This window comes from Rhagoletis zephyria, unplaced genomic scaffold (genome assembly GCF_001687245.7).
Source record: "Rhagoletis zephyria isolate East Lansing unplaced genomic scaffold, Rhagoletis_zephyria_1.1 Rzeph_scaffold_04525, whole genome shotgun sequence".
NCBI classification, from domain to species: Eukaryota; Metazoa; Arthropoda; class Insecta; order Diptera; family Tephritidae; genus Rhagoletis; species Rhagoletis zephyria.
The window spans coordinates 8,986-22,477 of NW_016161608.1; the positions used below are offsets into that span (position 1 = coordinate 8,986).

At 36.7% G+C, this 13,492-nt stretch overlaps 1 protein-coding gene across 6 annotated transcripts in view; it reads right to left on the reverse strand.

Annotated features, from left to right (window-relative positions):
- Positions 1-3,814: 3,814 nt before the first annotated feature.
- Positions 3,815-13,492, reverse strand: part of LOC108370862 (uncharacterized) — a 16,163-nt gene continuing 6,485 nt past the window's right edge. The window contains exons 1-4 of one of the 6 annotated variants that reach the window (XR_001848684.1): positions 4,800-4,890; positions 4,493-4,596; positions 4,344-4,436; positions 3,815-4,271 (exon numbers count right to left, since the gene is read on the reverse strand). Coding sequence is in view for 4 of the 6 variants with exons in the window: in XM_017626280.1 (XP_017481769.1) it covers positions 4,023-4,271; positions 4,344-4,442; positions 4,493-4,596; positions 4,671-4,710 (492 nt within the window). In the remaining 2 variants the exon portion in view is untranslated. Of the gene's footprint in view, positions 4,272-4,343; positions 4,443-4,492; positions 4,597-4,670; positions 4,891-13,492 lie in introns of those variants that run through there. The other 5 variants (XM_017626281.1, XM_017626280.1, XR_001848683.1 and 2 more) reach the window with 5 other exon arrangements.

The window sequence follows — 13,492 nt, forward strand, 5'->3', positions numbered from 1 at the left end:
TCTGAATATTTCAGTATTTAAGAAGGAGGTATAAAACCCTAGCCTACAGATCTATAGTTGAACCGCACTTCATATATTGTCTAACGATCTTTTTCATAGCTAATGACACACAAATTGATAAACTTCAGAAAATGCAAAATAGACCTATGATATTTATTTTGAACAAACGCTACGATACACCCATACAGGATATGATCGCAGAGTTAAATTGGTTGAGCATTAAACAGCAAATATTCTATCACGCTATCAAATTCGTGTTTAACATAAAGCAGGGTAGGCTTCCGGATTATCAGAGTGACAACTTACGATATATTATTGAAACTCATTCATACTTACTAAGGGAAAACAACAGCTTCAGGCTACCGTTATGTAAAACGGAAGTTGACAAGAAAAATATCTTCTATAAAGGGTTGAAATGCTTTAACGAGCTACCTGTGCAAATAAAACAGTGTGAGAACGCAGGCACTTTCAGGAGGCTGCTATTTAACTATTGCAAAACACTGGCTATTAGGTAGCAAGGATTGGCATGGAAACTAGTCCTTTCCATCCGTCCATAAATGAGGAGACAGAAGCGTTCGGCATGGAAACTAGTTCTTTCCATCCGTTACAGCAGCATGACTCTGGATTTCGTCCATTCAGAGCGCGTGCCTCTAAGTGGTATGGAGAAGAGACGACTTGGAAACTAGTCCTTTTCAAACGTCCAGTATATGTACTGTGCTGCTCGGAATCTCGTCCATTCCGACAGTTCCGAAAATATGATACTCTTAGGCACTCCGCACATTAAGCTCCTAATCACAGTAGTGTAATCGTTTCGGCATACTAAAGTATAAAGCTTTTACGCCGAACCCATGTATTTCAATGAAGCTCTGTAGATTACGATTCAAAATCATGTTTGCGCCTAATCATAAAAGCTTCATGAATCGAAGCGCCCAACATTGTAAGGCGCTTGCAGTTTTGAAATCGTCATTTGTTTACTTTTTTGTGTTGGAAATATAATTTATTTGTCAATTCAATAGAAAATAATTGGAAATGAACGATTTCGTGCTAAAATTCGTGCAAATTTCATTAAACCACAAGCGTTTATGCAATATTTCGGAGCGGAATAATTTGCGGAAGTGCGTGTTGCGAAAGAACGGCCAAAAAATTTGTTATGTGTAGAAAATGTTTATTAGCTGGTGACTTATGCAGGGCGTGCAAGTGTGCAGAAGTCGAGTCGTCATGCATTCGTTTCGGTATGATGAAACAATTACTCTACTTTGATTAGGCGCGTAATGTGCCGAGTGCCTTAGATATTTATTATTTATTAGATACATATCGTCGCCTGGGTAAAAGATTGTCGTAAGCGCCATTTTGACGATTTTTAGTTTTAGATGCAGTTATATATTTTGAAATAAGGTCTTTCGATTGGTGTTATCAGTTTTTAGATATCTCCTTTAGTTTCCGAGATATTGACTACAATTTTTTCGATAATTTAGTAAAAATTTACTTAGTGATGCAGTCATATTAAACTAATCAATATCTTAGAAATGGCGTTCTCCATTTTTGTATATCTCCTTTAGTTTCCGAGATATTGAGTAAAAAGTGTCGTTAATTTAGTAGAAATTTTGATCACATTATGTCGTATTTCATATCGATGGCTGAGTGGAAGATCGACCTATCTCGCCAGCCAGTTCGAAAACGCCCTATCTCAGAAAAATTTTCAACAACGCTCTATCTCAGAAAACTTTTCAAGAACGCGCTACTTCAGAATTTGATTGAAAAACGCCCTATCCCAGAATTTGGTTGAAGAACGCCCTATCTTAGCTGCCGATTCAAAAACGCCCTATGTCAGCTTATTTTCAAATGTATTTTCGTTTGAGATAGGGCGTTTTTGAACCGAATTATGAAATAGGGCGTTATTCAACCAAATTCTGAGATAGGGTATTTTTCAATAAAATTCTGAAATAGGGCGTTTTTCAATCAAATTCTGAAGTAGGGCGTTTTTGAAAAGCTTTCTGAGATAGAGCGTTTTCGAACTGGTTGCCGAGATAGGTCGATCTTCCACTCAGCCATCGATATAAAGTGGCTGCCAAATTGTGGATAAATGACGCTTACGACAAAATTTTACTAAAGAAAATCCTTCAAAAACTCAAACATAATTAACAATAACCATTAAAAATTAAATAATTTAAGAGTTTTGTGAACTAGTAACACTTTCAGAGACTTTGGAGAAAATCTATCTTCGCGTTTTTGAGAAATTGTATTCCAAACTTCAATCGCGATCTCCCACAACCTACCGAAATTAACATACGACAATCTTTTACCCAGGCGACGATATGCATAAGCTATATTTCACCTAGATTAAAAGAAAAATTAAAATAAGTGTATAAGAAAATTAACATTACGCTATCCCTACTTTTAATGAACAAACGTGGATTTTGTAATTTTTGTTATATATGTGTCATATGTGTATATATATGTAGGTCATACGACCGTAATAAATAAATAAATAAATAAAGCTTCAAAAAGAAAAAATTCTAACTTCAGCTGAGGAGCTCCTCGTTGAACTAGCTGGGTTAGAGGTTTGCGTTGAAGGTAATAAATCCGTTCCATCGTTTGGGGATATACTTTCCTCCTGTTTGCACTCCTGTTCGTAGAACTCCGAGCATACGAACGCACAATAAAAAGGAGTTAAGCGAAACCAAAGTGGTTCTACTTGAGCAAAATTTAAAAGCAACTACAGAGCACCAAGAGATCATGAGCGCCAAATTTGACAAATTGTCTGAATTGAATCAAAGTCAAGTTGAAATTCAAGAAAGACGGCTTAAAATTGGGGAAAGGTTATTAAAATTAAGGAAGAAAACCACCGAAGTACAATGCCTGCAAGAGATTGACTATGAAATAAAGTGATTGGAGCTACAAACATTGCAAAATAATATTAGAAAGTAATACATTTTAAAATCTGACAATGTGACCTTTTGGGGAATAGGAATTTAATTTACTAGATATTTTTTATTTTTTTCTGTTAAGTCAGCTGCTGAATTTTTTACTTTTTTATTACCTGTACGTCTTATCATGATACAATAATTTTTAGAAGGTAGTTTCACTTCAAAATTTTTGACATAAACCGTGTCTGTGACAAACTCGCAATGTGGCCACTGCTACGATATAGAACTTGAGGATTTTCGCTTGTTATTTTAGATATTTTTTAACAGAACATGTAAAGATGTAATGTTTCATAATTGATCACTTAATTTTTAATATAAATATACGTATTTAATACATAAATTTTTGCCACTGCTAATCACATGAATAAAAATCATAAAAATGAAAATATAACGGCAATATTTCTTGTTTATAATGGATTAGATTCATCGCACACCACGGACTTTATCGGCCGCCGATGGGCTCGCTAGTCTTTGCATTGCATCACAACTTATTGGTCGGAGCGATTAAGCTGGTGTAGTGTGCGCACCTCCATACATCTTCATGTACATATTTCAAGCGAGCCCTATTATTTAAATAGGCGGCCGATAAACTCTGCGGTGGCTCTTATAGCTGTATCCTTACACCGTGTGTTGCAATATCCACGAAAGCAGCAGTTATTTTTTTATGAAGAAAATTATTAAAAAATATTCGAAAATATTATTTATTTTTCCAACGTCAAAAGCTGGATTTTTTTTTTTAAAGTTGGTACAATAAAAAATACGAAACACGTTTTCTGTCAGATAGCTAACATGGCGGATAAGAAGAAGAAGTGGAACTACCTTCTAAAAATTATTGTATCATGCGTCTTATTACGAATGATCTCATGAAATGAATTAAACCAAAGTGATACTATAAATATGAATTTTATTCAGCCTTAAAGGTGTGTACATAAAAACTTAAGGTATTAAACCATAAAATGTTTTAGTATAAGAGCTAAGATTTTATTTGATCTCTTATAGTTTGACCTACTCTGGTGAGTTGACCTTCTTCCCCAACATTTATTTCAACTTCATTTTCACTTTCACGATATGTGGGATTGTAATTAATTTTAAATTTCAAACATACATTATGCAATGCTGCGCTGAACAACCGTTTCCAAATCTAGCCACTTTTGCAGGATCGTACTTTCCTCTTTTGTCATTCACTAAAATTCCCCACCGACCTTTTAATATTCCAATTGTGCGTTCAATAATGCACCTCGCTCTTGAATGTATGTATGTCCTTAAAAGCGCACTCACTTGACCCATCTTGTGGATTTCTATAAGGTGTAATGCACCACGGTTCGAGCGGATAGCCAGAGTCACCTATTTAAGTACAAGTAGAGATTATTTTAAATAAAATTAAAATTCAATGAATAAAATATATATAAAACTAACAAAGTAGCCACAAATTCTCATTCCTATTCCGTTCAAATCGCTCTTCCATAACCCTCCTTTGATTTGAGTTTTACCACACAAAAGAATCATGCGCTGCTCCTCCATATTGGCAATTGATTTATATTTAATATTTTGTATGAAAAACTTACTATCATATCGTTAGGACTATGGAAGCCCTTCCTATTGAAGTACATATGTTCATTTTGGGTTGGCTTCTGCAATCCTATGTGTGTCCCATCTATACATCCGAAAACTAAAATTATGCAAATAAAACAAAATATATAGTTTAAAAAACTAAAATCTCCCTATTATAATTGCCATTCGTACTGTCATCAGGTATGTAACTTGAGAATATAAATCGCTGCATCTTTTAGGCGCATCAATATTACATAGTTACATCCCGAGCTAATAAAAGGAAGGTAAAAAGGTAGATGTACATAAATTCAATATACGTACTAGGGATCAAACGATACCACTAAAGTATCGATACTTTTACTCGCTTGTAGTATCGGCAGAAAGTATCGGTACTCGAGTAAGTATCGGATGGAAAGCATCGATACTTACTCGGTATCGAGTATTTGTACACCAATTTTATTTTATTATAGGGCGATTCCACCGTCACGGGTTGGACATTTGTACAGAAAAAAATTTCTTTCTTGTTTAAATTTAAGTATAAAGTACTCAACAACATTTTGATAAATTTAAAATAAATAATAATAATAAATAATTGACTATTATATGAGTTATTACAAAATACGAAAAAAATTCCAGCTTACTTTTTTATGAAAAAATCTGATTTATTTCTTCTGTCACGGGTGGGACAAAAAAAGAACCTGCTTTTTGGAGCAGATATATTTTACGGAAACACTGCGAATTTATTTCACTTTTCTGTGTGAACTTGATGTCTTATAGTAAAACAAAGAACCAGGAACACAAACAAAGCAAAAACTACAAAAAACGGATGGCTTTATTATACAAAAAATCCGAAATTCCTCTGTCACGGGTGGGACAACGTTTGTCACGGGTAGGACACGTACGAATTTTTATATGAAAAGGAGCTTTTAGTGTGGTCCAAATATAAAGATTAGTTATTAAAAAATATAAGAAGCCATGTAGGTGTTAAATTCACTCACTTTTTTTCTTATTTATATAGAAGAAAATGGGTAGCACCGTCAGCCAAAAAAAATATTAAAAATGAACACCATTTCCTAGCGTCTTGAAATTTTCACTTTTACCTACTTAAACTTAATGGACTACAAAACTGGATAACATAAAATTCTGAACAAAAAGTTTAAAATTTTTGGTTGTAATTGTTAAAGATTGCTGAATTTTTATAATTTTTGGTTCTGGTTTGGTTTTGGTTAGGTAATGTGCTAGAATTTTATAAAAAAAAACTATAAACATTAGATTAACAAAATAAAAAACCCCAACACTGGTCAAAATCTAACTTAATCAGCTGACCACAAGGGTATATAGATAATGGAAGAATCCGCGCATCCCTGCGTCCACCTAAACAAACAAACAATGCTTATCAGCCCTGTAAACGTTCCTCTGACAACTGTCCCACACATAGCTTTCACGGGTGGGACATGCTTCTCTGTTGAATTATTCTTATCTAACTAAGTGGAAACGACAATGCAATTGTGGTAAATATTTGCCATGAACTTCTAACATTATATAACCAACACGAAACACAACCTCAACTTCTGTAATTAAATATAACCACTTTTAGNCAGTGGAAACGACAATGCAATTGTGGTAAATGTTTGCCATGAACTTCTAACATTATATAACCAACACGAAACACAACCTCAACTTCTGTAATTAAATATAACCACTTTTAGCTTTTTTTGTCACGGATGGGACAAGACCAATACTGGTTAATAATAACGCATAATATAGATAGAGCAGTCACACAATTTAATATATAACACAATTTTATTAAAAGCAGATGAGTTCTACTATATATTTTTCTTACCAAACATTTAAATTATGAATCGCAAATTATTTGACAGTGCATTCAACACAACCTACTTTAAACTCAATCAAAAAATTGACTTAGAACGTGGTTTCAAAACGTAAAAAAGTTAATAAAAATGCATTTAAAGCTTTAATTTGTTATTTTTTGGTTGATTCAAGATTTTTACAAATGTCTTATACACACGTTTGTTAGTTTTATAAAGAAAATAATTTTTGTACTGAGGTTCACTTTCCCATGGAACCTCCCTATGCTAAAGTAACATCAAAAACACTCATCTTTAAGAACTTGATTTTTTTATTTAGGAACAAGTTAGCGAGCTTAAACCTCACATGTGTAGGTATCTAGTTTGCTTCTTAAATTAATTTATATATTTACATGAAAAAAAAAACATTTAAATATTAATTAAAAAATACATTCTGTGGCATGTTGCCTAAAAACAAAAGTTGTTCAAGGTGCTTGCTGGAGAGACGATTTCGGTCTTGTGTTATTGTGGCTCCCGCTTTAGAGAACAATCGTTCACAAGGAACTGACGATGCGACAACTATTGATTTTGAATCCTCCCACTCTTCTAAGGGTTGCTTTTTATAGATGATATAGGTGCAGATAAATACATTGTCACTTCATCAGACTGACTAATATTAGCTCTCTTCCTTTCTGTCCCACTGCCAAATGCTTATGGTGCTCCCAAAAATCGTAATGCTGTGGAGAATTGGCCGGACTGTGGGTATTTCATTTTTTGGTTCATTCATGATTCCGTGCGCAGAAGTGGAACACTTTTGACTGCCATTCACCTGAGGGGCGAGAAGCGATTCTTGTGCGTACGGTTCAAATCGCAGCTCACAACGTCCGGATATTTATATCCACGTATCCTCTGGGTAGCAACCAAACACCCGTTTGGGAGCGAGCTAAAGTGAGAAGGCGTAAAACTTCGCGTGCGCTGGGTTTGGGTCCCGCCACGTTAAAACCCCGCCCAATGAAAAGAACCAAACAGCCTCGGATGAGACCCCCTTTTTCTGATGACGACCACGGCAAACGTATAAAGGACTATGATTTAAGGGTATGCACCTGGAATATCCGGACCCTTAATGGGGAAGGTGCCTCTGCCCGGCTGGTTGATGTCCTCGGGAAGACAAAGGCTGACATCAACATCATCCAAGAAATGCGATGGACAAGGCAAGGAAAAGTAAGCGTGAAGCCTTGCGACGTCTACTACAGTTGCCACGTAAAGGAGCGCAAATTCGGTGTTGGATTCGTGGTAGGAGAGAGACTCCGTCGCCGAGTACTGGCGTTCACCCCGGTGGACGAACGTCTAGCCACAATCCGCATCAAAGCTAGATTCTTCAACATCTCGCTCATCTGCGCCCATGCCCCGACGGAAGAGAAGGATGAGGCGTCCAAGGATCTCTTCTATGAGCGCTTAGAACGTACATATGAGCTCTGCCCCCGACACGATGTAAAAATCGTGCTTGGCGATTTTAGTGCCAAGGTGGGCAAGGAAGGGATCTTTGGCGCCACTGTCGGAAAATTCAGCCTCCACGACGAAACGTCCGATAACGGACTGAGGCTGATCGACTTCGCCGGGGCCCGAAACATGGTAATATGTAGTACTAAGTTCCAGCATAAGAACATCCACCAAGCTACATGGCTGTCTCCAGATCGAAAAACGAGAAACCAAATCGATCATGTTGTGATAGACGGAAGGCATGCTTCAAGCGTTTTGGACGTACGTACACTCCGAGGGCCAAACATCGACTCGGACCACTATCTTGTTGTAGCCAAGATACGCACCCGCCTCTGTGCAGCAAAAAATGTGCGCCCAACAATGCAATTAAAGCTTAACGTCGAAAAGCTGCAATCACAACAGACGGCCAATTTATTCGCCACTCGACTCACACACCTGCTCTCTGAGAGCACTCTTCAACAATCCGACATACGCGAGCAGTGGAACCACATTGATCGATCATTAAGTACCGCCGCCGAAGAAGTAGTTGAATTTCAGCGAGCCCGAAAGAACAACTAGTACGATAAGGATTTCAAGAAAAAAGAGAGAAAAAAGATGCCGCCTACAAGGACGCGAGCCATGTGGGACCGTTATTGGGAACTGAAGAAGGAAGCGAGACGTATTTGCCGCAATAAAAAGAGAGAGGCCGAAATACGTGAGTGCGAAGAGCTTGAGATGCTGGCCGACAGGAAGAACGCCCGGAAATTCTACCAGAGGGTTAGGCGACTTACGGAAGGTTTCAAGACCGTGGCGAACTCCTGTAAGAACAACAATGGCGACCTAGTGACCGATGTCCAGAATATACTTAAATTGTGGAGGGAACACTTTTACTACTTGACGAACCCGAGTCCCCAGTCGATGTTGATGGAGTAGCTGTCCCACCGCCTGACTATGACGAGGTACGAATAGCGATTACGCGGCTGAAAAACAACAAAGCTGCTGCAGCTGACGGCCTGCCAGCCGAGCTATTCAAGTACGGCCGCGAGGAGCTGATGAGGTGCATGCAGCAGCTCGTATACAGAATATGGTCAGATGAACGCATGCCCGACGACTGGAATTTAAGTGTGCTCTGCCCAATCCACAAGAAAGGCGACCCCGCCATACGTGCCAACTACCGCGGAATCAGCCTTCTAAGCATATAGGTTATATCGAGTGTATTGTGCGAAAGACTGAAGCCCACCGTCAACGAGCTGATTGGACCATATCAGTGTGGCTTTAGGCCTGAAAAATCCATCATAGATCAGGTATTCATAATACGCCACATCTTGGAAAAGACCCGCGAGAATAGGATCGACACACACCATCTATTTGTTGATTTCAAAGCCGCTTTCGACAGCACGAAGAGAAGTTGCCTTTATGCCGCAATGTCTGAATTTGGTATCCCCGCGAAACTAATAAGGCTGTGTAAAATGACGTTGAGCAATACCACCAGCTCCGTCAGGATAGGGAAGGACCTCTCCGAGCCGTTTGATACCAAACGAGGTTTCAGACAAGGGGACTCCCTTTCGTGTGATTTCTTTAATCTGATGTTGGAGAAGATAATAAGAGCCGCAGAACTGAACCGTTCAGGCACAATACTTTACAAGAGCGTACAATTGCTGGCGTATGCCGACGACATCGACATTATCGGTAAAAACAAGGGCTACGTCTGTCTGCCTTCTCGGGATTGGATAGAGAAGCAAAGCGAATGGGTCTGGTGGTGAACGAGGACTAAACGAAGCATCTCCTGTCATCACACAAACAGTCAGAGCATACGCGTCTTGGCACCCACGTCTCTGTTGACAGTTACAAGTTTGAAAAAGTAGACGACTTCGTTTATTTGGGAACCAGCATTAACACCAATAATAATGTCAGCCTTGAAATCCAACGGAGAATCACTCTTGCCAACAAGTGCTACTTTGGGCTGAGTAGGCAATTGAGAAGTAAAGTCCTCTCTCGTCGTACAGAGATCACACTCTATAAGTCACTCATCATGCCTGTGCTGGTGTATGGCGCGGAGGCATGGACAATGAAAGCATCTGATGAGGCGGCTCTTGGAGTTTTCGAGAGAAAGATTCTGCGAAATATTTACGGACCTTTACGCGTTGGCGATGGCGAATATCGCAGACGATTTAACGATTAGCTGTATGAGCTTTACAACGATATAGACATAGTGCAGCGAATTAAAATAAAGCGGCTCCGCTGGCTTGGTCATGTCGTTCGAATGGACAGAAACGCTCCTGCTCTGAAAATATTAAACGCGGGCCGCGATGCTGGTAACAGAGGAAGAGGAAAGCCTCCTCTGCGTTGGAAAGACCAGGTGGAGAAGGACTTGGCGTCACTTGGCATTTCCAATTGGCGTCAGTTAGCACAGAAAAGAAATTACTGGTTTCGGACTCGGCCAAAATCGCTTAGGCGGTTACAGCGCCAATAAAGAAGAAGTTTCAAATACTAAATGCAGAGTGTGCGGAAAGCACGGAAAGTAATTTTTTTTAGAAATGAAGCATTTAATAGCCGCAACAATGTTAGCACCGTTATCGGTAATAGCACATCTAATTTTGCAAGTTGGTATACCCCATTCGTCACATATAGATGTCAAAGTAGTCGCTATATAGTTCGCAGTGTGTCGTTCAGAGAGCTGTCTTGTAGCAATTACACAATTTATGTGCTGTACACCTTCTATAAAATGCAAGGTTACTCCTAAAAATGATGTTTCACCCATTGTTTCGGTCCACACACCCATGGTCAGACATACATTCGACACTGCACTTATTCTTTTTTTTACAAATTGTAGCGACCACATCATACACTTCATTAAGCCTCTTCTTAAATGTTTCACTGGAGGGAACTTTGTACAAAGCAGCTGTTTCTTTCGTCAACCTTAAAAATACCTCTCCTTCTACAATGTTAAAAGGCGTCATGTCCTTGCAGACAAAATATAATACAGCCATTGTTACGTTGTTGTAAACTTTGCCATTTTCTGAAATTTTTATTACTTTATTTAGTTATACAGATTGTGTAATATGTACACATGTATTGATACTCCTTTGCTTTCATTTATTTTCTGAAAAGCTTCCTTCAAAGTAGAAGTAGACGTTTGAGACGTATCATCAGTTCCTTTCTCACAGTTCATTTCCTTTAGAATTCGCCTGAAATTCAAATAAAGTAAAAGTTGGAAATATTGCCACGTCTCACACTCTCTTAACCATACGTTCAGTAAATTAAGTAAAATTTTAATGCAACGCTTGTTACATGTAGAAACTTCGTACTCTTTCAGACCCTTAATGGCTCAACACATATACATATATTTGTACATATGTATACACTAGAGTGGTTTATAAAAACACTCTTTTTGGAAATTCATAAAGAGACACGTATTTTTTTATTTTGAAAAAAAAAAAACTTTTTAGAGGTCGCGCTGGTCGATTTTTTATAAAAACGCTGATGTTCTCAATTTTTTTATTTTCTTGACGTGCTAAAATGCAGCTAAGAATGTGTTTTTTACATATAATTACTGCGGTATTATTGGGGAACATTCCCTTAATTACATACCTGTCTTGGTCAGTTAGAATGGGCCTAGTGCCCGAAAATATGCTCTCGAAAAGAGACTAGTAAAATTAAAACGTTGATACTGAACGATTTACGCCTTGTCATAAGTTGGAACTTGTTATCAGGGGGTTTCTGAAGTTGCTGATTAGGAATCTGAAGTCAGTTTTTCAAAATTCAAAATGGCCGCCCGAAATGGCGATCAATTAAAAAAAAAAATGGATTTGTCAAAAACCGGCAATCGAGTGTTTTTAGGATCGCCGATTACGAATCTGAAGTCAATTTTTTTAAATTCAAAACAGCGGATCCAATATGGCGATCAAATTAAAAAAAAATACTGAAATTAAAACGTTGATTAAGGAAATGTTCCTCAATAATACCACAGTGTGTAAAAACCACATTTTTAGCTGCATTTTAACATGTCAAGAAAATGAAAAAATTGAGAACATCGGCGTTTTCTATAAAAACCGACCAGCGCGACATCTAAGAAAACTTAAAAAAAAAAAAATAGCACGTTTCTCTTTTTTATCACAAATAACAATAATTTGAGGTGGCGTTTATGAATTTCCAAAAAAAAATTTTTTGAACCACTCTAGTGGTCATTCACAAACAGCTACGCCTTTTTTCAATGTTTCTTTGTTTAAACTTTTTTTCAGGTCTTCTTAGGCAAAAACTTCATGCCACCAACTTAAAAGTCTCTATTAATTAAGCCAAAAATCTATGCCAAGAAGAAATCATAGCCAAACTGAATTTTCACATTTTTTTTTTAAAAAAAGTATATTTTTTCAATGTATATTCCGAACAGTTCTTGATTTATTTAATTTGTATACTAATAGGCACGTCTGATCCGAGTTTAAAGATGCGAATAAAACTAAGTTATTCCATTTTTCTAGACCAACNAAAACAGCTACGCCTTTTTTCAATGTTTCTTTGTTTAAACTTTTTTTCAGGTCTTCTTAGGCAAAAACTTCATGCCACCAACTTAAAAGTCTTTATTAATTAAGCCAAAAATCTATGCCAAGAAGAAATCATAGCCAAACTGAATTTTAACATTTTTTTTTTTAAAAAAGTATATTTTTTCAATGTATATTCCGAACAGTTCTTGATTTATTTAATTTGTATACTAATAGGCACGTCTGATCTGAGTTTAAAGATGCGAATAAAACTAAGTTATTCCATTTTTCTAGACCAACGTTTCGCTAATACTTTTTAACATCTTGAGGGGCAATTCGTTTAATTGATATCCGTCACAAACCAATGAGATACAAAACATATTAAAACATAACCATAAAGCAAGAAAAATATATAAATAAAGTCAATTAAACATTTATAATATAGGTACAAACCAACTCACACTATTGTTTTGAATATTTAAAAAAATTTTAAAATTAATAACATGAAAACATTTAAATTTCTGTGACTAACACAACTTAAAAACAAAAAAACATTACTAAACACGTATGTATGTATGTATGTATGTAGTTACTTATCGGAGACGGCGGTCCTCACAAGTTGAATTCCAATTTCTTACAAAATTTGTGAATGCCAATGGCTATTCGCTTTGCCACAAAGCCTATTTTTTGCAAAATTTTATAAGAAATATAAACATAAAATTAGACTAAAATTCTATAAAGAGTATATTTGAGAAAAAAATCTTTAAAATAAAATGTCCATGTCAATAAAATAAAATCTAATAAGTTAATTAATAATGTGTTGGAGCTGTTCTGGTTTTATGATATGTCTAAAGTTATGTATTATTCAACGTTTTATCCCCATTAAATGTTCCATGTTAACATCACTGTCCTTTATATGAAGTACTCTGTTTATTTCTCCCTTTCTAGTCTGTTACAATAAATTCAGTTCCGTATTATCAGCCAAGCAGTGAACTTGTGTTTGCATTGTCTCGGTGTAATCTACGTCACTCCATAGTTACAGTCCACTTTGTAAATATCGGCAACATTTGCTGGTCCTTCGAGCCGGATTGTAAGAGTCACCCATTTGCTGGTCATTCGAGCCCGATTGGCTTTGAACCACTTGAAACAAAAATACCAAAAAAATAAAAATAAAAATAAAAAAAAAAAAAAAAAAAAAAAAAAAAAAAAAAAAAAAAATAAAAAAAATAAAAAAAATAAAAAAAAAAAA